The 24,199-nt window shown below is 55.6% G+C and overlaps 1 protein-coding gene across 2 annotated transcripts in view; it reads right to left on the bottom strand.

Annotated features, from left to right (window-relative positions):
- Nucleotides 1-7,304: 7,304 nt before the first annotated feature.
- LOC122383572 (phosphatidylinositol 4-kinase alpha-like) overlaps nt 7,305-24,199 on the bottom strand; it is a 38,984-nt gene continuing 22,089 nt past the window's right edge. For both annotated transcript variants that reach the window (XM_043370123.1, XM_043370122.1), the window contains 12 exons: nt 23,943-24,064; nt 15,880-16,059; nt 15,372-15,492; nt 14,366-14,509; nt 13,999-14,128; nt 13,486-13,645; nt 12,725-12,850; nt 12,218-12,340; nt 11,872-11,995; nt 11,341-11,500; nt 8,970-9,065; nt 7,305-8,723 (listed from right to left, as the gene is read on the bottom strand). In XM_043370123.1, coding sequence (XP_043226058.1) covers nt 8,594-8,723; nt 8,970-9,065; nt 11,341-11,500; nt 11,872-11,995; nt 12,218-12,340; nt 12,725-12,850; nt 13,486-13,645; nt 13,999-14,128; nt 14,366-14,509; nt 15,372-15,492; nt 15,880-16,059; nt 23,943-24,064 — 1,616 coding nt within the window. In that variant the 3' untranslated portion in view covers nt 7,305-8,593. The remainder of the gene's footprint in view (nt 8,724-8,969; nt 9,066-11,340; nt 11,501-11,871; nt 11,996-12,217; nt 12,341-12,724; nt 12,851-13,485; nt 13,646-13,998; nt 14,129-14,365; nt 14,510-15,371; nt 15,493-15,879; nt 16,060-23,942; nt 24,065-24,199) is intronic.

Genomic DNA, 24,199 nt, shown 5'->3' with positions numbered 1-24,199 from the left:
ACGCGGGGTACGACTACAGTAAATAAGCACTTCCGCTCAAGGCCGTATAATATAGAGCTAGAATAATCCCACAATATCCGATGGACCGGGTGACGTCACTGGTGGACTACGCGGCGTCTGACCAAAGCTGTGCGAGCATCGGGTACGTGTGGCACAATCAGGGGGGTACGCTCCGGCTGTTTAGCATTACGAAAAGTGGTGACAGACGTTTGTGGAGGATTGTCGACGAACTCTTGTTCCGCGAGCAGCACTCACGCGCTAGCGGAAAATCCACCAATCAGCGCTCGGCAGTGCTCGACGCTGATTGGCCCGACGCTCGTGACGAAATTGCGGGGGACCGCAGTTATTCTCTATGGACCCGAATAGGCTTTTGGATTTCGGAGGGGTTTCTTTAAGATTATATGCTGTTTCGAGCTGTTTTCGAGCTGAAATATATTTCTTATGACTGTTAGCTATATAATGACACCATAAAATCATGATTTTGATTAATATTACCGATGTAATATCGGCCGAAAAGACATGCTGTCTTGGCACGGACTGCCCTGCGGCTGATGTGGGGCCTCTAGTGACAGCGTATGGTAATAATGGGCTGACGAAGGGTTATTGGAGACTCTTAGAGCCCCACCAGGATTCAGTATAGGGTCATCAGAGGCCGGGAACATCCATCAGGGGTCTGAGTAGGCCTGCCATAGGGGCATACATGACACATCATGGAACATGGGTCAATCTAGATCCATTAGGGGCTGTTGAAGGGCCATCATTGTTCAGCGTGGGCCCGCAATCACCTCTGATGGGCATATGCCGTGCCCCGATGGACTAACGCTGGCCCCCGATAAACCATCACCAGCCCCTGATAGGTCTACAAAGCCCCCTGCTGGGTCTAAATTGGTCACTGATATGCCCAAATGGGCCACTGAGAAACCCGTACAACATCCCCTGACTGCACCTGATGGACCAATGCCGTCCCCTCATGGGCCCACCACGGCTCTTGAATGGCCTCTTCAAGTCCCAGAAGCGCCTTTATTGGCCTAAATGGACCCCTGATTGGCTTATGTGGTCCCTAATGGTCCTATATGGCCCCCATGAGCCCTCAACGTCCCTAGACAGCCTTACATTATATACCACTGGTCCCTGGTAGGCCTGCACTGGACCCAATGGGCCTATACCGACCCATAAAGGGCCCATGTCGAGCCCTCATGGGCCTCCGATGACCACACGCCGGCATGTGTGGCCCCATTAGCAGTGGTCCGTCTATCCCATGTACTTACGGTCTTTTTGGCCGATGTGACACCGGTAGTATATAGAAATGTCATGATAAAATGTCGTTATTATATAGTCAAAGGTCACGGAAAGAATATCCAAGCTCAAAAATGGCCTCAAACCCAACAAAAACTGATACAAATCCCCTTCAAAAGTCATAAGTCAATGAAACGCCATAGGGGAATAGCTGCAGTCCCCCGCAATTTCGTCACGAGCATCGGGCCAATCAGCGTTGAGTATTGCCGAACGCCGATTGGTCGATTTCCGCTAGCTTGTAAATGCTGCTTGCGGATATAGTCTTGAACAAGTGAGGGTCGCGGCAACTAAATATTGCTTGTCACCACTTTTTCTTCGGGAGCGTTCTACCTGGTTTATATAGCCTTGGGCACAATATCGTTGTTCATGGGTGTAGTTTTCCAAAAATCATTGGTTGGACGCAAGAGCCAAGCTGCTACGCGCCCTAACCCAGAACAACAACAACAACAAAAATCATTGGGGGTGCTCAATAGCTTTCAGAAAGGCATGCCATATTTTTCGTAGGACTTTTTTTCAGCTGTTCTTTTTTACTGTATCAGGCATCATGCAAGAAATGATGTTAAATCGATTCGAGAGCTTGTTTTAATAGCGCCACTGTAAAACAATTTTGGCTCACCCAATGCATTCATAACCACGGAAGTTTTTGAACATATTTCAGAACACGCTGGGTCAGGGGCCCGGGAACGATTTTCAAGTTGGGGCGGCGAGCCCAAAATACCTGACATGCTGCATATGAAACAGTGGCGTAGCTAGGGGCCTAAGGTGACACGTACCCCCCCCCCCCCATCGGGTTCAAAGGGACCCTCGGGTTCCAGGGGCCCTGCGGCGCCATTTAACCGGTGAGGGTTAACGATGGCCCATAGACCTCTGTAAACAGAGGTCTATGGATGGCCTATGTTTACAGAGGTCTATGGATGGCCATATTTCGACTCAGAAGGGCCCCATGGGGATTGTTAGAGCACCTCGTGGGGCCCTAAATAGCCACACTAAGATCTCCATAAGGGCCCCACGCCGGCATCTGAGGGCCTCTTACGGCTTTTAAGGGCCCCTCGGTGGTCTCTAAAGGCCCGGGACTGGCCTCTGGGAGTTCTTATCGGCCTATGAAGTGCCACTTCTAGGGGCATTTGCCGCCTGTGATGGTCCCACACTTATTTTTCTGAGGGTCCCATAACGGCAACTGTGGGGGCCTTCGCTCATCGGTGCCTTTGAGGGCCCACACCGGTGTCTCTGAGGGTTTAACACCCCCAACTCTGAGTGCCTACACCGGTGCCTATAAACCCTATATCAGCGGCTCTGAGGACCCAGGCCATTGGCCAACACCTGCGCATCTAAAGACCATGCCCACTGGTGACTTTTGAGGACCCCACACCAGTGACTCTGAGGGCCCCACCGGTGTCTGACAGTACTATGCTGGTCTCTAAGGACCCCACAGGACTTCTTCTGCCGGTCTAAGGTCCCCTTGCCGGTCACTGAGAACCCCTGCAGGCTGGTAGAGGGTTCGCGTCAGCAGCTCTTAAGGCCCCACACCCGTCTGTAACGGCTCCACACCAGCATCTATGAGGGCCCACAGCAACGCCTGTATAAAGGACCCTCACCGGTGCCTCTGAGAGAATCACACTAGCAGCTCTGAGCGCCCACACTGGCACCTGCATGACGGCCCCACACCAGTGTCTCTAAAGGCCCCTTACCGGCGGCTCTGAGGGCCCTACCCCGGTGATTCTGAGGGTGCTACCGATAACCGAAGGCACCACACAAGCCCTTAGTGTCGCTGAGCTTTAATCCCATACCGGCCTTCCGAGGGCGTCACGTCACATGCACTCATTGCCCCACACCTCTCCCTCACACCCGGAGCGGGTTAACTGTGTTATACCTATAGCAACGATTTTACCACCGTTGTACGTTATGTATTTCTCAAAGTTGTTTCAAAATGGTCCAGTATAAAATCTGGCCTGCCAAACTTATGGCCAAGGTCAGGGCCAAACCCAAGAGGGATGACCATAGCAGATGTTGTCAAATCGATACTGTATCAGCAGAAACCATTCAGGATGGCAGTTGATGTTTAGATGTATAAAGGAATCAAGAAGGAAAGAAGCCCGGAAAAGGGAGGAAAGATCCTTTCTCGCTGCCTCAAAGTTGAGGGGGCACCGCCCCCTCGGCTCTCAAGTTGGGGGGGGGGGGGGGCAAGCGCCCCCGCTGCCCCCCCCCCCTGTTCCCGGGTCTATGCGCTGGGTTTAAAATTTTAAATTCAGGCCCTACCGGACTTTTGGTAGGTCCGTGCTTAGGCAGCCTGGTCTGCATAGCTCTGCACGAATGAGCATATATTGAGGGCTATCCAACATGACGCCTGACGGGACAGGCTCGATGGTTAGGTACTCTCCGGACATGGTTCTCGTGAAATATTGCATTTTGTTCCTGGAACTTAAACCTCGCCGGCACAGGCCATTTTGCGTCCTTCGATGGCACAAGGGAGGGGGGGGGGTTGGTAAGACCCCCCTCGCGTTTGACCTCTAATCGAGCTAGAGCTTCGCGGAAAAAAAAACGAGCGTGTTGCCCGTCACGAGAGAAAGCCGATGATACCCAATTTTAAGGTCCTAGGTCATCGGTTGACCTTCCAGGTCAGGTCAGTGACCCAAAAATCGGGGAAATCGTGACCTGTTGGAAAGTCGTAAACTGTGGCTGCTATGGGGTTTCCGGGGTGCTGATCACGAATATCGTGTTAATTTTGATCACAGATGATGTCTTTAAGCATTTAGACCAGGTCGGGTCAGGTCAGGTCAGGTCTACCGGTAGGGGCCGTGACGGATATTTGTAGTACGTGTCAACCGCCTCTGACAGCTTCGTAACATGTTACGAAGGCACCAAAACTACTTCGTAAATGTTCATATGGTTGCTAAATTCGAATTCAGCTCCAAAAACTGGCCTAGAAACATGTAAAACTCGAAAAAGTGAACCGAGGTCACCAAAGGTAAATGACCTGACCTGATCTTCAGGTGACCTTGACATCCACCCTAATGCATGGGAGCAACATCAAATCACATGTTTGAACGTTTGAAACCACGAAAAACTTGCAAAAGCGCGGCTAAGGCTAGCCGGCATACGCCGAATCGCGATTCCGGCCAAACATGGTCTCGGAAAGTAGGTTACAGGTCAAAGGTCATTTCGGTCAGGGTCATGAAATTTTTAGAGTAGGTGTAAAATTGATCAATGCGAGGGTACTGAAAGTTTCGTCGCGATCGGCCGCTTTTTACGCGAGTTATTCGCGAAAAAACCTTAGGGGGGTTGCATCAACCCCCCCCCCCCACTCCTGTGCCGGCGAGGGTTAAATAATAACGCTATATTTGCCGTGCTATATTTACATTTATTTACTCAAAAATGATTTAACTTGATTAAAAATGTTTAAAAATAGCACATTGATTTCAATAAACGAAAGTCATAGATATGCTGCCGGATGCTGGGGCTCCAAATGAGGAGCATGGAGATGCCAGCTTGTCCACCTCCAGCGCGTCTCGAGCACAGGGCGATACTATGCGCGTTCAATGCTCATGTTAGGTCCGTCCTCCAACACGGAAGTGTCATTTGTAGCGGTGCAGCCCAGTCCCACCTGGTACGGCTGGAGCGGCTACAGCACTGCTTTCTCATGTGGCTAGGGGCTAAAACGCTAAGAAGCTGTCATGGACTATCGTAGTCTACTGCAAACCTTTAAAACTGAGTCCATCAAAGCCCGCCTCATTCATACCGATGTCATGTTCTTGTACCAACTCCTTCACCACCGTACCGACTGCGCTTAGGTGGTATCGATGTTTGGCCTTAACCCTCGCCAGCACGGGGGGAGGGTTGATGCGACCTTCCCCCCTCGGTTTTTCGCGAATAACCCGCGTAAAAAGCGGCCGATCGCGACGAAACTTTAAGTACCTTCGCATTGATCAATTTTACACCAATCCTTAAAATTTCATGACCCTGAGCCAAATGACCTTTGACCTGTGACCTACATTCCGAGACCATGTTTGGCCGGAATCGCGGTTCGGCGTATGTCGGCTCGCATTAGCCGCGCGTTTGCAAGCTTTTCGTGGTCTCAAACGTTCAAACATGTGATCTGATGTTGCTCCCATGCATGGTGGATGTCAAGGTCACCTGATGGTCAGGTCAGGTCACTGACCTTTGGTGACCTCGATTCACTTTTTCGAGTTTTACATGTTTCTAGGCTAGTTTTTTTTTTTTTAGCTGAACTCGAATTTATCAACCATTTCAACATTTACGAAGTAGTTTTGGTGCCTTCGTAAAATGCTACCGAAGCTGTCAGAGGCGGTTGACACGTTCTACGAATACCCGTCACGACCCCTACCGGTTGACCTGACCTGACCTGACCCGACCTGGTCTACATGCTTAAAGACATCATCTTTGATCAAAACTAACACGATATTCGTGATCAGCACCCCAGAAAACCCCATAGCAGCCACACTTTACGACTTTCTAACAGGTCCCGATTTTCCCGACTTTTGGGTCATTGACCTGACCTGAAAGGTCGGCCGATGATCTAGGACCTTAAAATTGGATATCATCGGCTTCCTCTCATGACGGGCAGCACGCTCGTTTTTTCCTCGAAGCTCTAGCTCGATCAGGGGCCAAACGCGAGGGGGGGTCGTACCCCCCCCCCTTGTGCCGTCGAAGGACGCAAATTGGCCTGTGCCGGCGAGGGTTAATGTGCATGGGAGGCGTAACCGCCGCACGGGCTTGTTTCATGGGCCCTTCGGGAGAGTGAACACCGTAAAGAACTGTCTTTCTGTGCATATTCCTCGGTTGTGCAATCAATTTTTGGCACAAGGTCCGTCGGTGGACTTTTACCACCCTTCCACGTCCTTCCGGCGTGAGGCTTTCCAGTACGCCCAAACACTGGGCAGCTATGGGATCTCTCTGTCATCATGTCCCACTTGATTCATTGACCCAGGTTGTGTTGTACTGAACTTTTAGAATATTACAGAAAATTGGATATTGTTAGGCTGGCGGCTGCTTATACATGCTTGTATGGTTTACCCAAACAGAGGAACTAAGTATGGTGTTGTGAATGTCGATAAATTTTACAGCCATTGACATTGTTTGCCAACCTTCATTTATGTTAGATTGGAGATCTTACTTAGTCCCAAGCACCATAATATCAGATGTAATGTAAACACAAATATCATGCATCTTAATTTGTGGTAATTTGTTCAATGTATATTCTCTTAGTCACTGAATTGAGTAAGCATAGTATTTGCATGATTCACTGAGCTCATTACAGAAGAAAATTATTGTTACTGGAGAATACTGGAGAAGAAAATACTGATTATTGAGGGCCTTGAGTCAGCTGGGAATGTTTTGATGAGGCTGGGGGTGCTTTAAGGAGGCAGGGGGTGCTTTAGGGAGGCAGGGGGTGCTGAGCTCAGGATTGGGGGTGCTTGAGCACCCACAAAGAGATATAAAGTTACGCTTATGTCGTTGTTGGTTATTAAATATTACATACTAAACCGTAAACGTAACTACAACAACCTGTAGCCAATTTCCTTGTCGGCACATTGCGGACCTGGGTCCCACCCCAGGGTTGAACTTGAAAATCATGGGTCGGATGGGCGACCTTCCGAAGGGAGGACGAACGATTGCAATGGTGTCTCGCACCGCCAATTGCATTCTCTATCTGCACCCGCCACCCAGTGGCGTAGCCAGGGGCAGAGCGCATGTGCCCCTCCCCTCCCCATCGGATTCCGGGGACCCAAGTATTCACAAGGTGACAAGATGCCTACAAGGTTCAGCCCTTTTCAGCTTAAGTGCGCTAAAATAAGCGAAAACGCATCTTGGAGTCCGGCTTAGTTGCATCCAGCCAGGCGCGCGGCACACATGATTTTTTTTTTTATGGGGGTGGCACGATCTGCAAACTGGGCCCCCCAAAGGCGGCCTTCCGAATGGGAGGGGAGGGGACACGGGCCCGTGTGCCCCCCCCCCCCCCCCTGTGTGCGTCCTTGCATCCAGCAAGTAGCTCATGCAGTCGGTTTATTTTTCGATATATTCGTGATAGTGACACTGCACAAAATTACTTCACACTAAACACGCAGCGGGATATAGAGTATCGACACACGAATAACATGGTCTACAACATCGCGACAACAATTACTCCAGTTATTTGACTGTAGACTGATCACGGGAATGATCGATGTTATATGATCACGAGTAATAAATCGTATCATTGGGATACATTCTACCCCGCATCGGTAGGTAACAAACATGGCTCATATCCCCACCCCACACTCCACAGGTTTCCTAGCACCGTCCAAAAATCAAAACGTAACTTCGAAGTAACATATTTCGCCTCGGTTGGGAACTGACAATTAGGTGCAAGTTACAAATCAATCTTACGTGGACTGCACCCTGATATTGTCACTCCTCTGCTTTTATGCCTCGACTTTTCTCTAAGAAGCTACCGGCATATCACTCACAAATATTTGCGAGACTAAATATGGCTATCTGAAGTAACAGATAATAGATGTAGACCGATATCACCGATAAGATCACATCACACGTCCCCACAAGCCTCTCACCACGACTAGACGACCGTGGGCTCTCTGTTGTCTGCGTCCGGTGTAGCGTGTCACGGCACGTAGAGCGGAAATAATAATCATACCGCGACGCCCAACCCAACCAGAGCGCACGACTGGGTGTCACCAGACATTTCCTTACTCCAAGCTCACAGTGCTAACCAATGACCACCCGTGCCCGACACCGCGGAGCCCACAGGGTGTTACATACTGGGTTCCAGCCCCGCACACAAACGGACAATCTAGCTCTTTCTCAGGTAACACCAACAACAGCCAACAACATAACAGCTCTCATAAACATGTATGCCTACAGGTACCGCTAGTGAAGCACAGCACACTCCGGACACATAGATAGGGTTCCTGCAAACTGGCTCAGCTTGGCGTCCTTCCGCGGAACCCATGCCGCAAAAAATCGATGCATGCGTCGCCAAATGGAGTGCAGTTTCAAACACCGCTATACAGCACCGCAGCTTGCACAACCTTAGCCACCAAGAAGATGCTACGACGCTAGCTGCGATAGCTGGACGAGACCGAGTGTTCGACAGCTCTACAGAAAGTAAAGCAATGATCGCATACATCCCACACAGAACACAGGCATCTGCCCGTGGTGAGTGATAAATGGTGTCGGCTTGGATCGATTTCGCTCGCGGGGTTCGTCGGTATGTCGGAGAGCTCCGAAATGGTCCCTTCACGGGCCCGTCTGTTGGGAGCGGAGGGCGCCCGACGGAAGTCGCTCAGTAGGGGATCTGGTTCTGGTAGTACTGCAGCATGTCGTAGGTGCGACTGCGGAAGCTCAGACACGAGTTGTTGATGACCTTGGTCATGTAGGCGGCCGCCTCCCGCTCGCTGGAGGAGGTCGCGAACCTGCAGCAGATGAGAGGGTTAGGAGGGCGAGTTGGGTGCGACCCACTGCACTGAATAAGGGCCGTGTTGACCGGGATGCTCTGATTTACACCCCACCCCAGCGTTCTGTGCGCTCTGCTGCCCTATCTTCCCCTCTCTTCCTACCTGGCCTTCAGTAGTTTGATGATCTGTCCGCGGCACCAGGGCAGCGCTGTATCCACCGTGACCCCACCTCACCTGTCCACCCTGTCCTGCTCTCCCTCCTACCTGGCTCGCAGCAGTTTGATGGTTTGTCCGCGGAAACAGGGCAGTCCAGTGTCGAGCATCAGCGATACCAGGGAGATGATGGCCTCACAGTATGGCCTGAAACAACGAAGGGTGGCGGTGACAATCAGCCAGGGAGCTAACCAGGCCAAGAACCAGCAGGAATTACTCGTTCTTATCTATCACCACATGAAATCATAATCATCAGCAAATAGAAAAAACAGCAACAAAAAATCAATGGTATCATGGTGTGGCAGCACTGAATTCAGTCTACCCGACGGTTACTATGAACTACACCTTTTGTCAGTTTATTTCGGGGCGTAATCGTCCATTTTAGAACTAACGAAATGTGTGTAGACACACCGCAATATTATGTACAAGAATCACATAATATCTCGGCGCAGGTCAGGCAGTCGGCGGTAAAGCATTCAATTTCGGCACAGCGGCAAAACGCTCCATTTTCAGCGATAACGCAAGTAGAATCGGCTGCGCCAGCACAGGTTTAGAGGTAGCGCACGCTATTTAGCAACAGTAACAACCAAATTCGGCACTGTTCATTCAATTTCGGCGGGTAACCGGAGGCACCCAGGTGATTCATATTTTCAGGAACGCTTCTTGAGCATCAAATGAATCCTCGTACAGCTTTGTGGCTTTGAGATATTCTCAGGGGGAGAAAAGCAGGCCATTGTTTGTTTAGCGTCACAGTACCTACCTAAGATCGTTTCGCTGTTTCCCGTTTCGAATTCTGATGTGAAAATTGATAAACTTTACTGAATTAGCACTATTTATCCTAAAAAGATAACATCTGTGGTGGGCTGGTTTCTTTTTTGTATTACAGTACCCGCTCCTGTCCGCACATGGCGGACGACGATCGACAAGGCAAACGCCAATCGTTGTTGGACTCGAGGCAAGCCCCGATTCTCTTTCATTGAAGCACGTCTGTGCTGTTGTCACTGTGTGCCAAGTATTTGCCCAAAACATGAACCCATTTTATCAAAAGACCTGTTATTTTACTTCACTTTGAAAGCAACCCATCACCTCGTCAATCAAACATAACACAATTAGCTCAGCCATACCAGAATAAGTCCTACCAATCGGTTATCGTTGCACTTCCTGTAATCATCTCCTATTAATCAACTGCCAGCGTGAAATATCAAACATCCCTTACCTACTGTGTGCAGAAGGACACGAAAATAAATTAATCATTCCGTATCGTATCATCACGCCTCCCCTCACCCCACCAGACCCAGAGGCTTAGCGCCAACATTCTAACCCGTCCCATGGACAAGACTCGTAGTTGCGGCAGGTGTATTTTTCTCCCCCCCCCCCCCTCCCTGAGCATCTGACTGTCCATCCGGCGCTCGGCGCATCCTTTCAACAACCGCGCGACGACACCGGGCGACGGGCGTCTCTGGCGCATGGGCGGGGTCAAAGTTCAGTAGTCGCGTACCCCGTCGGCCTGGTTTTGTTCTCCGCCAGCTTCGTTTTAAGCAGGTGCCTATAAACTTATGTTATTTGTACTTCCTTGATAGAAATTAATAGGCACATTGTAATGCTTTGTTTAACCCACAGAAAGCACGGACATGAAATCATGCTCATCGCTGGCGATGGCGAAAGGAATATTCGGCCATAACGGAGAGGGTGGAGGGCTGGAGGCATGCACTCAAGTCCAGACAATGAGACAGTGGCAACAGTAAACACCTTGAAAAACGTTTGACTGAATAACAATGCTCCAACAAGCTAATTTTGTAAGCAAGAAGTCTCTGCTTGCTTCCAAATAGCCACCGAAATTGAATGAATATCGCCGAATTTGGTTGCTGCTGTTCTGAATATCGTGCGGCCGTCTCCAATCTCCAACAGCATCGCCGAAATACAATGCGGACACGCCGAAACCGGGCGTCTTTTGCTGCTGCGCCGAAATTAAATGCTCTAATGCCGAGCACCGCTATAAACGGCCGACATGCAATGCTATACTGATACATAGCCTTGCGGTATGTCTACAAAGAATCCGCTAGGTCTAAAATGGACGCGCACGTACCGAAATAAACTGACAAAAGGTGTAGAAATGGATACAACTAATGATGCGACTGGTGAGCCTAGCTTGACGAGCTGGCTATCAGATACTAGCTCTGGGTGAACACCATTGGTGCACAAGACCGGACTGGACCGGGTTAAAGGGACCTCCCACTCGTTGAGTTACCAGCACGGTTAGCTACACGCTCCCCTAAAGTGTGCACGGTTCAATTCTGCGCGACTCACTCACCCTGACCGCTATAAGACACACCTGAAGAGATTTTGAGTCTAAGATAGCAGATCGCTCGCCCCCCTAAGCGCGTCTAGGTGTAAGATCCCCCAGCTGATCTGGCCAGCTCACCTGACTGCCAGGTACCCCTGGACGCACAGCTCCATGAACCACTTGAACGGCTCGGCGTCCACCCGGCCCCCCATCACCATCACCATCTCGGCAGTGAGCTTGATGTCCGGCTCGAAGCCGATGTTGCCGCCCGGAGACGACTCGAACATGAAGCCGAAATCTGCGCAAGGCAGGAGGGTGTGGTGAGGGTGCTGGCTACAGATTAGTGCGCCAGTAAGCTCCTAGTCTTTACAAATGGCGAGACCACTGCCACCACCGTTCGTAATTCATAATCACATTAAAACGCAAATCACAATAAACTTCCGCTTGATTTCAGAAAACTGTCGATGATGATGATGAATTGGGGTTTTTGGGCGCCCGGACTACAGTGGTCATCGGCGCCCATGTCACGACATTAGAAGATCACGTTATGATTATAAAACGCAGGGGAACAGAGAAAACTGTCTACTACCGCGCCTTCGTGACTCTGTCAATGGGTCCTTACAAGGCCGAACACCTCGGCATTTCTGGTCTTTGTGAAACTTAACCTACCGATGTGTACGATGTGGCCGTCCTCGTCCAGCATGATGTTGCCGTTGTGCCTGTCCTTGATCTGCAGCAGGAAGAGTGCCAGCGAGTAGGCCGCCATCGACTTGACAAAGTTGCGGCGGGCGTCCTGCCGGAGGTTGGACATAATGTAAGCGCGTGTTATGAGGGTAAGGAAGACGCAGATATTAGTAACGAAAAAAAACTAAACAGCAACTACAATACTGTACACAAAATGCGCACTGCACATGTGATACCTTATCGATACATTACAAACATGGTATGTACATTTTAATTACTAAATATCTAGCAGAATATTGTGACGTTCTAAGTAATGTCAAGTGAGACTCACCTGGAATTTGGCGCTGGACGCGTGTCCGTAGGTGGTGAGGAAGTACTCAAACAGACCAAAGTCCGTCTCCTTGCCGAGGTCACTGCGTGACTTGGCCTTTGGTACACACTGGATGACGCCCGACTGGAAACAGACGCCGCATGTGGTTCGTTACCACGACACACGCTGCGCTAGGAGCTGAAAGCGGTCAGGTTGGGACAACAGCGGTAAGCCAATCGACAGATTCATATGAGAAACTACGTTAGAGTCACGACAAATCCTACGGCCACAAAGCCGAAAAACACTAGACATCACTTTCAATATAACTGAGCTGAAGATTCTACCCCAGAAAATGCATTTCAAATCCAAACTAATAACAAAATAAAGCGAAAGATATCCTCAATGACTACCTTCAAAAAAGCAGGCTCAAATGATAACCGAACTACCGTTTCCAATCCATCCCCATTCCAAGGTCGTTGAGTGAAACGTGGAGCTACCTCGCGCCGGTTGGGGCCACCTGTCACTCACTCCGGGAGATGTAGCCACCACCCTGTACGGGTAGAGGAACAGGTCCAGGCCGGCCTGCTTGAAGATGTTCTGAAACAGCTCGATCACCTGAAGCGCCAGCATGTCCTGACGCACGTCGTCTCCCACCTGTCCAGGAGATAACCGGGGTGCAGTAACAGCGTGTTCAGAGACACGTGGCGGGAAGGATACTTTGGAGGGCGTCAGAGCGACGGCTGCTATGATGTACATACAGCTGTATCATGAGACTTGAGAGCGCACCCTCACAGCTTCATTCTCATAAAGTTTCACGTTCCAAGTGACAAAATTTAAGCCTCACTTTCGTTTTGGTCTACAGTCTTTACGTTTCAGTCTTACAGGACCGGATAATTACAAGTTACAATCATGCGAAACATGGCAGCGAGACATGCAGGGAAGCACACAATGCAAAAAGCCCTCGCGTCAATCAGTCCTCCATACTGAACTTTTTACGAAAAACGGAGCCAACGCTTAGGCCCTGTCAGGATGTCTCGATTCGCTGCCAACTATGGGAAACACCCCAGTGAGGACTGCTCCGGTTATTTTTCAATAGAAAAACACAATTCTAACGAATAGTGTTTGTCTATGTCAAACAACCCGCGGTTATCGCTGCGTCACCATATTAACTTGCCAAACACAGCGACGGACGACCAAACTTAAGTTCAGCACCATTCCTTCTTCCAGAGTCGTATCACCAGTCTCTTCTCAATATCACCTCCTCCCCCACCCTTCCCTCTCTCTCCTACCTTGAAGATGGCGGCCTGCCACTTCTCGACGCCCATGGAGGGTCGTCTCTCTTCGGCCGCGTCATCGGGCCCGTCCAGCACGTGCATGACCTGCTGCTCCAGCTCGTTGATTCCACATCGCTCCACACGGAACCGGGCCAGGTAGGGCGCCTTGGCCGCGCTGCAGGCAAGGGATGGACGGAGGGAGGTGAGCGGTGGGTGATGCAAACGTTCGCTGGGGACAGCTGTTGCAGGATGGTACTAAAGTTTCAAGCTAGCCCATGACATGCTGCGCCACGATACAGATATCAATTATGCCAACAAAGCCACTTTTGTGGTTACTTCTTTCATCGCAGACACTCCTACGCATACACCGGGACGGCGTAGAGCACTCTACCACCAAACAAATCTCGGAGAGCTCATGGCCAGACGTACAAAACAGCCGTCCCCCGGGAGAAGTGGTTGGCTGGGTCGGAATACCGTCCCAGGCGACATTTGCTAGCTGACACGGTCAGTTCGTCCGACGTTACTGACCTCTGCATGGGCGTGCCGCTGTTATAGTCGATGGCCAGCACTCGGCAGTCGGGGATCGGGGGCAGGTAGCAGCCCTCCTGCGCCTCGATCTTCCTCAGCTCCTTCAGACACGCCTCCTTCCGGGCCGGGCCTGACGGATCACAGTCGGGACAGTCACACACAATTATACAACGCCAGGGGTTTAATACACAGGTTATCACGGTGTAACAGGCCGGATAGTGGATACTTAAAGATAAGGAACAGCATGTGACAACTGGACGTTACCATGACAAAATAAATAATCAGGTGTCATGACAATACTTCATCAGGCTTTGTTGAGCGGAGCCAAGTTCGCACACAATTAACGAAAACTCCCGCTGCTGCTCACCTTTCGGGAACGGTTTGATCTGAGCCGACACGTTGGTAATCTTCTCGAAGAAGCTGAACTCTCGCTCGTAGAAGGCCTTGGCCGGCCCAGAGAGCGCCGAGACGATGGCGTTTCGGATGTTCTCCAACGGCTCGTACAGATCAGCTGAGGGACGTGAGGTCGGGTTAGGTCAACTGATGGACAATGTCAGGCCATCTTAACTGCTAACACTAGATAACATTAGGAGCAATGAATCATTTGAAGGGCAATGAGCAGAAGAGCAAAAAAAAAAACACACACAAGTTGATGGAAAATGTATCAGTTCAAGGGAGTCGTGCAGTGCTGGTCACTTGACGAAAGTATCCATCCGATAACTCGTTGAGACAGAAAAGCTTAAAGGGACCCTCCCACCTTAACATTAGATTTGAGTTGAGATAGCCAAAATGGGGTCCCTGGCTCACAATTACCGGTTTCGGCACTCACAACATCGAGAAATGCCTTAAATCGGAAATATTGAATTTCAAAATTGCAGCATTTTGATTCAGAGGGGCTAATGCTTAGGAATACCCCTCTGAATGTGTGACGTCAGCGCAAATATCTAACGATTTTTAAATGTTTGACTAAAACGTTTTGTAGCACGCGGTGGTATATGCTATTTGCGCGCAACATCTGCCGCAAACGCCGCACTTCTAAAATAAAGTCGCTAGAAACAGCGGAGATCCCAAAAAAGTAAACAAAAGTAAAAGTCTAATATCTTGAAAACCGGTCAATATTTTTCGGTGAAATTTGGTAGATATTCATTTTCGCTCTTTCTGAACCGAGCGACATCACTTTCATGCCAATTCATAAACTTTTTTGAAGGTGGGAGGGTCCCTTTAATAAAACACACTGCATGTTTTTTTATCCCGTGACTGTTTTCCAGCTTCACACGGCCTTACCATATCGCTCGTCCCTCTCGCCACTCTCCACTCTATCTTACGTTTTACGAGCTGTACCTCCCCGCACTGCCCACTGCGGTCACACGTACCGTCTTTCACGAGGCCTTCCTCGTCGCGGAACTTATTGGTCTCGATGTTCCAGATGACGTGGTGCGCCAGGATCTGAGACTTGGCGCACGCCCGCTTTATGAACTCGGTGATGAATCCCATCTGGGGGAAACGCACACAGATACGCTGAATGTCCTGCTATGGTCAATGCAGTGAACATTGCAAACTTTTTGCCACTGAGTCGAACTGCTTTTACAGTTTTAGTCGCGCCAAAATAGCTAACTAACGCTATACAATGATAGCCCAGCTACGTCCGCTATAGTATCGTAAGAAATAAGCAAAATAACGCAATACGTGACACTCCCCATTCGCTGAACACCGATAACACAACACTCAGCTCACCATAAAATCCGACCACCGCCCCCTCCCCTTTCGTCCATTAACCGTGTCATAGCCGACAGCTTGCACCAAGTGTGGTATGTAGAACAGCACTGTTAAGTGACTACTCATAACCCCGAGTGCCTTCCCAGACCCCACTGCTTCACTAACCGTGTCATAGCGGACGGCCTGCACCAGCTGCGGTATGTAGAACAGCACCGTATCGGACGGGTACGAGCTGAGTACCCGTACCGCGTACTGGGCCGTGATCGGGTGCGGAGGGTACTGCCGCGAAAAGTACGCCAGCGCCCGTACTGGCGGCAGCTTGGCCCACGTCAGCGCGTGAGATAGCTGTGAAACAGGAGCGGGTCAGAGGTCGAGTCAGGTCATGTACGAGGGTATTCAGTTAGACGTTAGGCTGACTAGTGGTAAGTTAGTTTTGATTGTTGTTGTTGTTGTTGTTCCCCCTGGGCCCTCCTTACGGAGGACCATAGCCGAGAGGCTCCCTATGACGAAGGTAGCCGGCCTCCAAGGCAGCCACCAGGACGGCGTCCCGCAGCCGCGACGGGTCGACGTAAATGCTGCCAGTTAGCCGCAGGCGGGCGCCAGCGAGGGCCGGGCAGCGGAGCAAGACGTGCTGCCACCATCGGCGACCCCTTCACGTGGGGGTGGCGTCTCCCTCGGGAGCCAAGTTCGCCGACACACATCCACACCCTCGAAGAAGACGACTACCACCGCCTGCCTCGCCGGACCGGCGCGGGCGGGTTTTTGGCGGCGGGACGAGGGCTGGCCCACCTCGCCCTGCTACTGATGCGGGCCGGGGACGTGGAGTCGAATCCAGGCCCCCCTCCGCGCTACCCGTGCGGAGTATGCGGCCGGGGAGTCGGCGGCTCATCGGTGCGCTGCGGCGGGTGCGCCCTCTGGCACCATGGTCGATGCGCCGGACTGAGGCCAACGGACATTACCCGACTCGCGCGCACACGCGACCTCTGGTGGTGCCCGAGCTGCATCGCGCCGCCGCCGCCGCCGCCGCCTCGGACGCCGCCGTCGGCGCCGCCGGCCCCGCCTGCGCCTGTCACGGTGCCGCCACCGCCCGCTCCTCCGCGGGCTGTGAGACCGGCGCCGGGAACCCCGCGCACCGGGCGGAACCCAAACCAGACAGGACCCACAGCCATCAGCGGCCTCCTCAAGATCCTGCAGTTCAACTGCAACAGTCTAAAGGCCAGGAAAACCGAACTGGACAAGAGAATTGAAGACGAGAAACCCGACGTCATCCTACTCCAAGAAACCAGACTCCTGGAAAGCGATGAAAACCCACGCTTCCCAGGCTACAACATAGCAGCGAGGCAAGACAGGCCACACCAGGCAAACCCGAGCCCGTCAACCACCGGAGCAGCCCGCCCCGCCGACAGTGGGCAGGGAGCACCGCCTGGACCGAGCTGGACCTGCAAGCGCCGCGGCCCGTCGGACCGCAACTCCTGGTGCGCGGGCTGCAAGAGCCGTAAGAAGTGTACGGCACGCGCCCCACCAGCGAGCGGGACCGGGCAGACGGCCACCCAGCCCCAGCCCCCGACCGGCAGCGACGGGACCCGCGGCGTGAAGGGTAAGGGAGGAGTCATGACCCTAGTGCGGGACCAACTACCGTACTCGCGGACCACGCCTCGGTATGCGCCAACTGAACCAGACGAAGAGACCTACATCACGGCCACAGAGCTCCACCCGCAGGGAACACCGTCAATAACCGTTGTCAACCTGTACTCACCTCCAGCAAGGTGGGTGGCAGGGCAAGGCACCCAAGCTCAACCGTTCCAGCCTGCCCGCATCTCCCTTCCCCCGAGATGCGTCATCGCAGGCGACCTCAACGCTCACGCCCACGTATGGGACCCACACCAACCAGAAGACGCGATGGGCCACGAAGTCGAGGACTGGTCGATCGACGCCTCACTGACCATCCTGAACGACGGCTCGGCCACGCGCATCAACCCAGCCACGGGCGGCCTGTCGACGCCGGATGTTACCCTGGCGACCGCTGCCGTGGCGAGGGGAACAACCTGGGAGATCGGCGAGACGATGGGATCGGACCACCTCCCGATCACGACGAGCATCCCTGTAGCTCCACCGAAGCCGCAGCGCCGAGGGAGAGGCCGCCTGTCCCTGAGGAAGGCAGACTGGCAGGAGTACCGCAGGACCTTCGACGACATCACAGGCCGCTGGAACGACCACGGAGACCTGACGGCGAGCGAACTCGACAAACGACTCACCGCAGCCATCACCCGCGCCGCGCGCCGCACCATCCCACACGGAAACGGCGGAAGGACCAGGGAGCCGTTCTGGAGCGAGGCGTGCGACGAAGCAATCGCGATCAGGAAAGAAGCTCGCGCTAAGGTGGCCGCGCCAAACCATACCGCCGAAGACGTCCGGGAATACCAACAAGCAAGGAAGAACGCGGACACGGTCCTGCGCGAGGAAAAGACAAGTTTCCTGCGCAAGCGCATCGCGGAACTGGGGCCCAACACCGACCTCTGGAGCCTCATCCGCACCCTGGACGGACGCAAACCACCGGCGAAACCAGCAGAGCCCCTCAACCGCGCTGGCCCACCTGGCCGCCCAGCTCGACCAGCAGTGACAGACAGGGAGAAGGCCAACGCCCTATGCCAGGCATATGCGGCAGTATCCCGGATCCCACACAACAAACATGAGGATCGCGACATCAAGCTGGAGGCGCGCGCTGCAGTGAGTGCATGCGCATGCGACGCCCAACGCAGTGGACCGTGCGCGCCATTCACACCCGCCGAACTCGACGCAGCCCTGAACAAGCTCCAGAACGGGAAGAGCCCGGGACCGGACGGCGTACCCAACGAGCTGCTGAAGCAGATAAGCCCAACAGGCAAGACTCTCCTCCTGGCCCTGATCAACAAGTCCTGGACAGCAGCGGACGTCCCAGCCAGCTGGAGAACAGCAGAAATCGTAGCCATCCCCAAGAAAGGCAAGCCGCCGTCAGAGCTGTCCAGTTATCGCCCGATCAGCCTGCTCTCCACCACAAGCAAGCTCGCAGAGCGGATGATCCAGGCCCGGCTGCAACACTGGCTCGAGACGAGAGGGAAGCTCAACCCCAACCAAGCCGGTTTCCGCAGAGGTCGCTCCACCATGGACCAGCTCGGCCGAATATCCCAACAGATATTCGACGCGTTCGAGGAGAAGAAACCTCACCGGGCGGTCATGGTGCTGCTGGACTTCGCGAGAGCCTACGACCGAGTCTGGAGGGCCGCCCTGCTCTGCAAGATGGCTCGGCTGGGAGTCCCCGGCTGCTTCATCAAGTGGCTGAGGGCCTTCCTGTCGGACAGGCGCGCCCGCGTCCGCTGGGGCGCTGCCCGCTCAGACCTCAGGGTCTTCCAGGAGGGCCTCCCCCAGGGCAGCGTGCTGGCGCCGCTCCTATGGCTGGTCTACGTCAATGATATCGACGTAGCAATGCCGGAGCACGTCTCGCGGTCCCTGTTCGCGGACGACGTGGCGCTGCTGGCATGCGCCCCCACTGCCAGAGAGTGCGACGCCCTCCTCCAGCCCTGCCTGGACGCGGTGGACACGTGGCTGCGACGCTGGAAAGTCATGCCCAGCGTGACGAAGTGCACCGCCACCCTGTTCACTCTCGACCCAAGAGAGAGCGGAGGGAAGGTCAAGCCGCACCTGACGCTGCGCGGAGAGGAGCTGCCCTACTCCCGCAACCCGACCTTCCTGGGCATTAAGTTTGACCCCCAGCTCACCTTCGCGGACCACATCGACGACCTGAAAGCCAAGATGTCTCGACGGAGGCGATGCCTACAGGCACTGGCCGGAAAGACCTGGGGAAGCCACCGCCGAACCATCAGAGCGGCCTACATCGGCTATATCCGGGCCCTATTCGACTACGGCGCCGCCGTCTTCGGGACATACGCCGCCCCGTCGGTAAGAGGACGCCTCGAAGCCGAGCAAAACAAGTGCGCCCGCGTCATCACCGGCTGCCTACGTGCGACCCGGAAGGACGCCCTCCTGGCCGAGGCTGGCCTCCCGACACTCTCGCTTCGGGCCCTACAGCTGGCAGGCACGGAGTACCAGCGTGTAATCCGTCTGCCCCCGAGCGACCCGGGCAAGTCCCTCTTCCGAAGGGAGGTACAGCCGCGCCTCCAACACCGAGCCTACAAGGCATGGCAAAGAACATGCAACGACGCCACCACCGCGGGAAGACCACCGCCCAAGCCTCCAGACGAAACTGCAGCACTCCCTCACCGACCGTGCCTCAGGAGGGTCGGCAAGTGGCTCGCCGAGGAGGCAGGAATCGAGGAGCTCCCGGTGGAGCCCATGGCGTTCTACAGCTGCGACCCGCCATGGCTGGGCCACCGCGGCGGCACCACCTTCAGGGTAGACCTGCCCGTGGCCACCCGCCGGTCGGACCCGCCTGCAGTCCGCAGGGAAGCTGCCCTGCGAGCCATTGCAGAGCTCCCGCAACCGGATATTACTATCTGGTCGGACGGCTCGGCTCGCGGCGGGATGGAACAGGGCGGCGCAGGCGCGCTGATCCAGTTTCACCACCTCAACAATGAAGAAACCGTGCGCGCTCCTGCAGGGGCGGTCTGCTCCAGCTTGAGAGCAGAGCTGACCGCCATGCGCGAGGCGCTCGCGGCTGTGGCCGGCCTGGAGGAAGGGGAGCTGGCATCAACCAAGTCGGTCCGCCTCCTCACCGACTCAAGGTCTGGGCTACAACTACTCGGCCGCGGCCCAGCTAGCCAGACCATGGCTCTGGCCGCCGAGGTCTGGAGGCTGCTGAACACCCTCGCCGAGAACGGCACCGAGACGGTGCTCCAGTGGGTGCCAGGCCATGCCGGGCTGGACGGCAACGAGACCGCCGACCGCCTGGCTGGCGAGGCCGCGGCGGGCGACCAAGATAGTGCACCGATTGACCTATCGAGTGCGCGGGCCGCCGTCACGCGCCATGTCCGGGAGCTGTCGCGACGGAGGACAACCGCTGCCCACCCGCACCCGGACCACACGCCTGGCCACGACTCCCTGGCGCGCTGGGGGTCGGTGACGCTGTCCCAGCTGAGGACCGGCACATCACCGCTGACGCGCGACACGCTCTACAAGATTGGCCTGGCAGCCAACGACGAATGCCCCGCGTGCGGGGAGCCCGACAGCGTGACGCACCTGCTGACCGATTGTCCGGCCTATGAGGCGGCCCGCCGCCGCCGCTGGGGTGTCGACCCTCGCCTGGTCGACGTCCTCGGCGGCCCGGCGGCGAGGGTCGTCGACTTCATCGAGGGTGTCGGGCGGACCGAGCCGCCGCTCGACCCGCCTGCGCCGCCGCCCCCCTGAGCGGGCTGGCGGCGGGATGCAGAAGAAGAAGAAGAAGAAGCAAGACGTGCTCCGGCACGTCCGCCTCCTCCCGGCACACGGCGCAGAGCGCCGCGGGGCACCGCTTATCGGGGCACTGCAGGCATGCCACGGAGGGGTGGCGGCCGATCCGGTGCAGGTATTGGAGCGAGCGGCCCCAGTGGCCCGCCCTCAACTGGTGCACCGAGATGGCGGCCTCTCGGTCCTCTCCGGGGATGGGGAGCGGCAGGGTGCTCCCGAAGATAGTCTTAAAAAAGGAGTCGGGCCAGTTTTCGCGCCACTGACGTGTGGCCGTCCGATGAACTGCTCGTGTCAGGGACCGAGCGTCCGAGGGCACGGCGCCCTGGGGCAGGGTGGCCGCTTGTTTGGCCAGGGCGTCAGCGCGCTCGTTCTCCGCCAGCCCGCAGTGAGCAGGGACCCACTGCAGGGTCACCTGCCGGCGCTCGGCAATGTCCAGCAGCGTCCTCCAGATCGCCGCGCCGATAGTGGTGGTCTGGGCGGCCGCTCCCGCGCTGAGGAGGCTCAGGGCGGCTCGTGAGTCAGAGCACGCCACCAGCGGGGCGGGGGACGGCTCATCCCGGACTCGCTCCAGCGCCGCCCTCAGGGCGAACAGCTCCGCGCGGGTGCTGGAGCAGAGGCCTCCCGCCGCCACCTCCACCTCGAGAGTCTCCCCCGACGCAGTGAAGATGACGGCGCCGCCTCCTCCTCGCCTGACCCCAGCGTCCGCAGAGCCGTCGGACCAAATCCACGTGGCCTGGGCTGGGAGCGCCGCCAGGTGCTGCCGCGCGGCCTCTCGTCGCGTCTCGTTGGAGGAGGCTCGACGACCGCCGGGTCCCACGTCCAGATTGAAGGCGATCGGGCGGCAGGTTGTCCACGGGAGGAGGGGAACCTCGAGGCGCGGCTCCACCGTCACTCCCTCGGCGCCCGCCTCGATCAGCGCCGATCGCCCCAGTTGTCGCCAGCCAGTGGTAGACCGCAGTCGGGTGGGTGGGTCGGCCTCCGCGACGCGGCGAAGAGGGTCGTCCTCCGGCAGGGCGAGCGCTCGGCAGAGCGTTCGCGCGGCCAGCGTATTCCTGGTGGACCATGCTGAAGGGATGCCTGCCTCGGCCAGCAGGGGATCCCTGGGGGTGGACCGTGGGCATCCGGTCACCACCCGGGCGGCCGCCAGCAGCTCGCGCTCCACCAGCTGAACGTGTGACGGGGACGCGGCCGGGAGCCAGGCACCCGCCGCGTATTCAAGGGCTCCCCGGACATACCCGTTCGCGACTGTCCTGAGCTGCGCCTCGCGGAGACCCCAGGTCCGGCCGGTCATCCTCCGCAGCTGTGCCGTCCGCGGCCGGACCTTCCGCCGCAGAGAGTCGCAGTGGTCTTTAAAGTGTAGAAGTCTGTCGAAGGTCACCCCCAGAAGATGTAGGCTGGTGCCACCGGTGACCTGCGTGCCGTTCACCAGGAGTTGCACGCCACGCTCGTCCCTGCTCCGCTGAGTCAGCAGCAGCGCCTGGGTCTTCTGTCCGGCGATGGACATCTTCCAGTGCCTTGCCCATCGGGCCAGGGCGTCGGCCGACTTCTGGGCGCGAGCCACCGCGAGCTCTACGGTGGCTCCAGCGCTCAGTGTGGCCGTGTCGTCCGCATACATCAGGACGTCCGTGCGGTCCGAGGCGTTCCGCAGGGTCTCGATAAGGTCCGCCGCCCAGAGCGTGTAGATGGTCGGTGCCAGGACCGAGCCCTGCGGCAGGCCCGCGCGGAACACGCGCTCGCTGCTGTGCGCGCCGTTGACCTCTACACGGGCCCGCCTGTCGCGAAGGAACCGGAATATCCAGGTCGCGAGACATCTGGGGAGGAGCTTGAGGAGCTTCAGGTGCAACATCCGGTGATCGATCGTGTCATAGGCACGGGAGAAGTCGAACGCCAGGAGGACAAAGCGGTCCGCCGTCACGCCATCCTCCGGGCCTCGTCTCGGCTTGGGGCGATTCCAGCCATCTTGAACGGTTTGGACCAAGCGGGCCAGACTGTCCTCCGCCGACCTCCCGCGGCGGAACCCGACCTGTTCGGGGGGCACCAGTCGGTCTCGCTCGATGAGGTAGGTCGTCCGGGCCGCGATCATCCGCTCCGCTAGCTTGGCGATGTGACTCGTGAGCGCGATCGGGCGGTAGCTGCCCACTTGTTTGGGGTCTTTGCCGGCCTTCAAGATGGGGATGATGGTCGCCCGTCGCCATGAGGCGGGCGTCTCGAAGTTGGACCACGATCTGTTGATGAGTGCCAGAAGGGTCCGGTAGGCCGTCGGTCCGAGGTGCCGCAGGTGTTCGGTGCATACCTGGTCCGGTCCTGGCGCCTTCTTCGTCCCGAGGTGTCGGATTTGGTCGTGCATTTCCTGTTCGGTGAAGGGTTGACACTGGTCGGTGCGCTGTCCCCTGCAGCAGCACGGGGCAGCCTTGAGGCCGCGGAGCTCCGTCTTGACGATCCGGTCGCGCTTGGGTTGGCGCACGTTTCTACTGACGTGGGCGTACGTGCGGACGAACGCCTCGGCCTTGGCCCGGTCCTCCGCGAGCAGTTGCCCGCAGTCCCCGTTGATGGCCCGGTCTGGGCAGACGTCCGGTGCAGCACCCTCCATCTTCCGCAGGATCTTGGTGACCTTCCCTGAACCTTCCTCGTCCTCTAAAATCCAACTTGAGACATGAGATTAAAAACAGCGCCCTAAATACTCAAATACCAGACCAGACATTTATCAATCATGAACTTATCGACTTATCGGCTACGGCTAGTGCACTCAATCGGCTGGCTGAGGTCCATACATCTACCCACTTTTACGGCCACTTATTTCATATTCTATCTCAATCCAGTGTACACGCATCTACAGACCCCAAACTCACCTCGATGATGTCGTTGACGATATGCTCGGGCGTGGTCAGGTACTGGAGAGCCTCTGGGACGCGGCAGACGGCCAGCGGCTTACTGCGCACCTGACGGCTCACCTCGCGGGTGATAACCTCGTCTGGTGGCGGCAGGGGAGGGAGGAGGGGTGTCAAATGGCTGAGGGGTACCGGCGCAGCGCGGGCTGAGTGGGTCAGGGAGGCAGAAGGGTAATGATTTTCGTTGGGGTAGTGAAACGGAAAGACAGCGGACCTGA

This window comes from Amphibalanus amphitrite, unplaced genomic scaffold, assembly GCF_019059575.1.
Source record: "Amphibalanus amphitrite isolate SeventyFive unplaced genomic scaffold, NRLGWU_Aamphi_draft 000167F_arrow, whole genome shotgun sequence".
NCBI classification, from domain to species: Eukaryota; Metazoa; Arthropoda; class Thecostraca; order Balanomorpha; family Balanidae; genus Amphibalanus; species Amphibalanus amphitrite.
The sequence above is the reverse complement of the archived record's forward strand: the minus strand, read 5'-3'. Positions and strand labels throughout refer to the sequence as shown.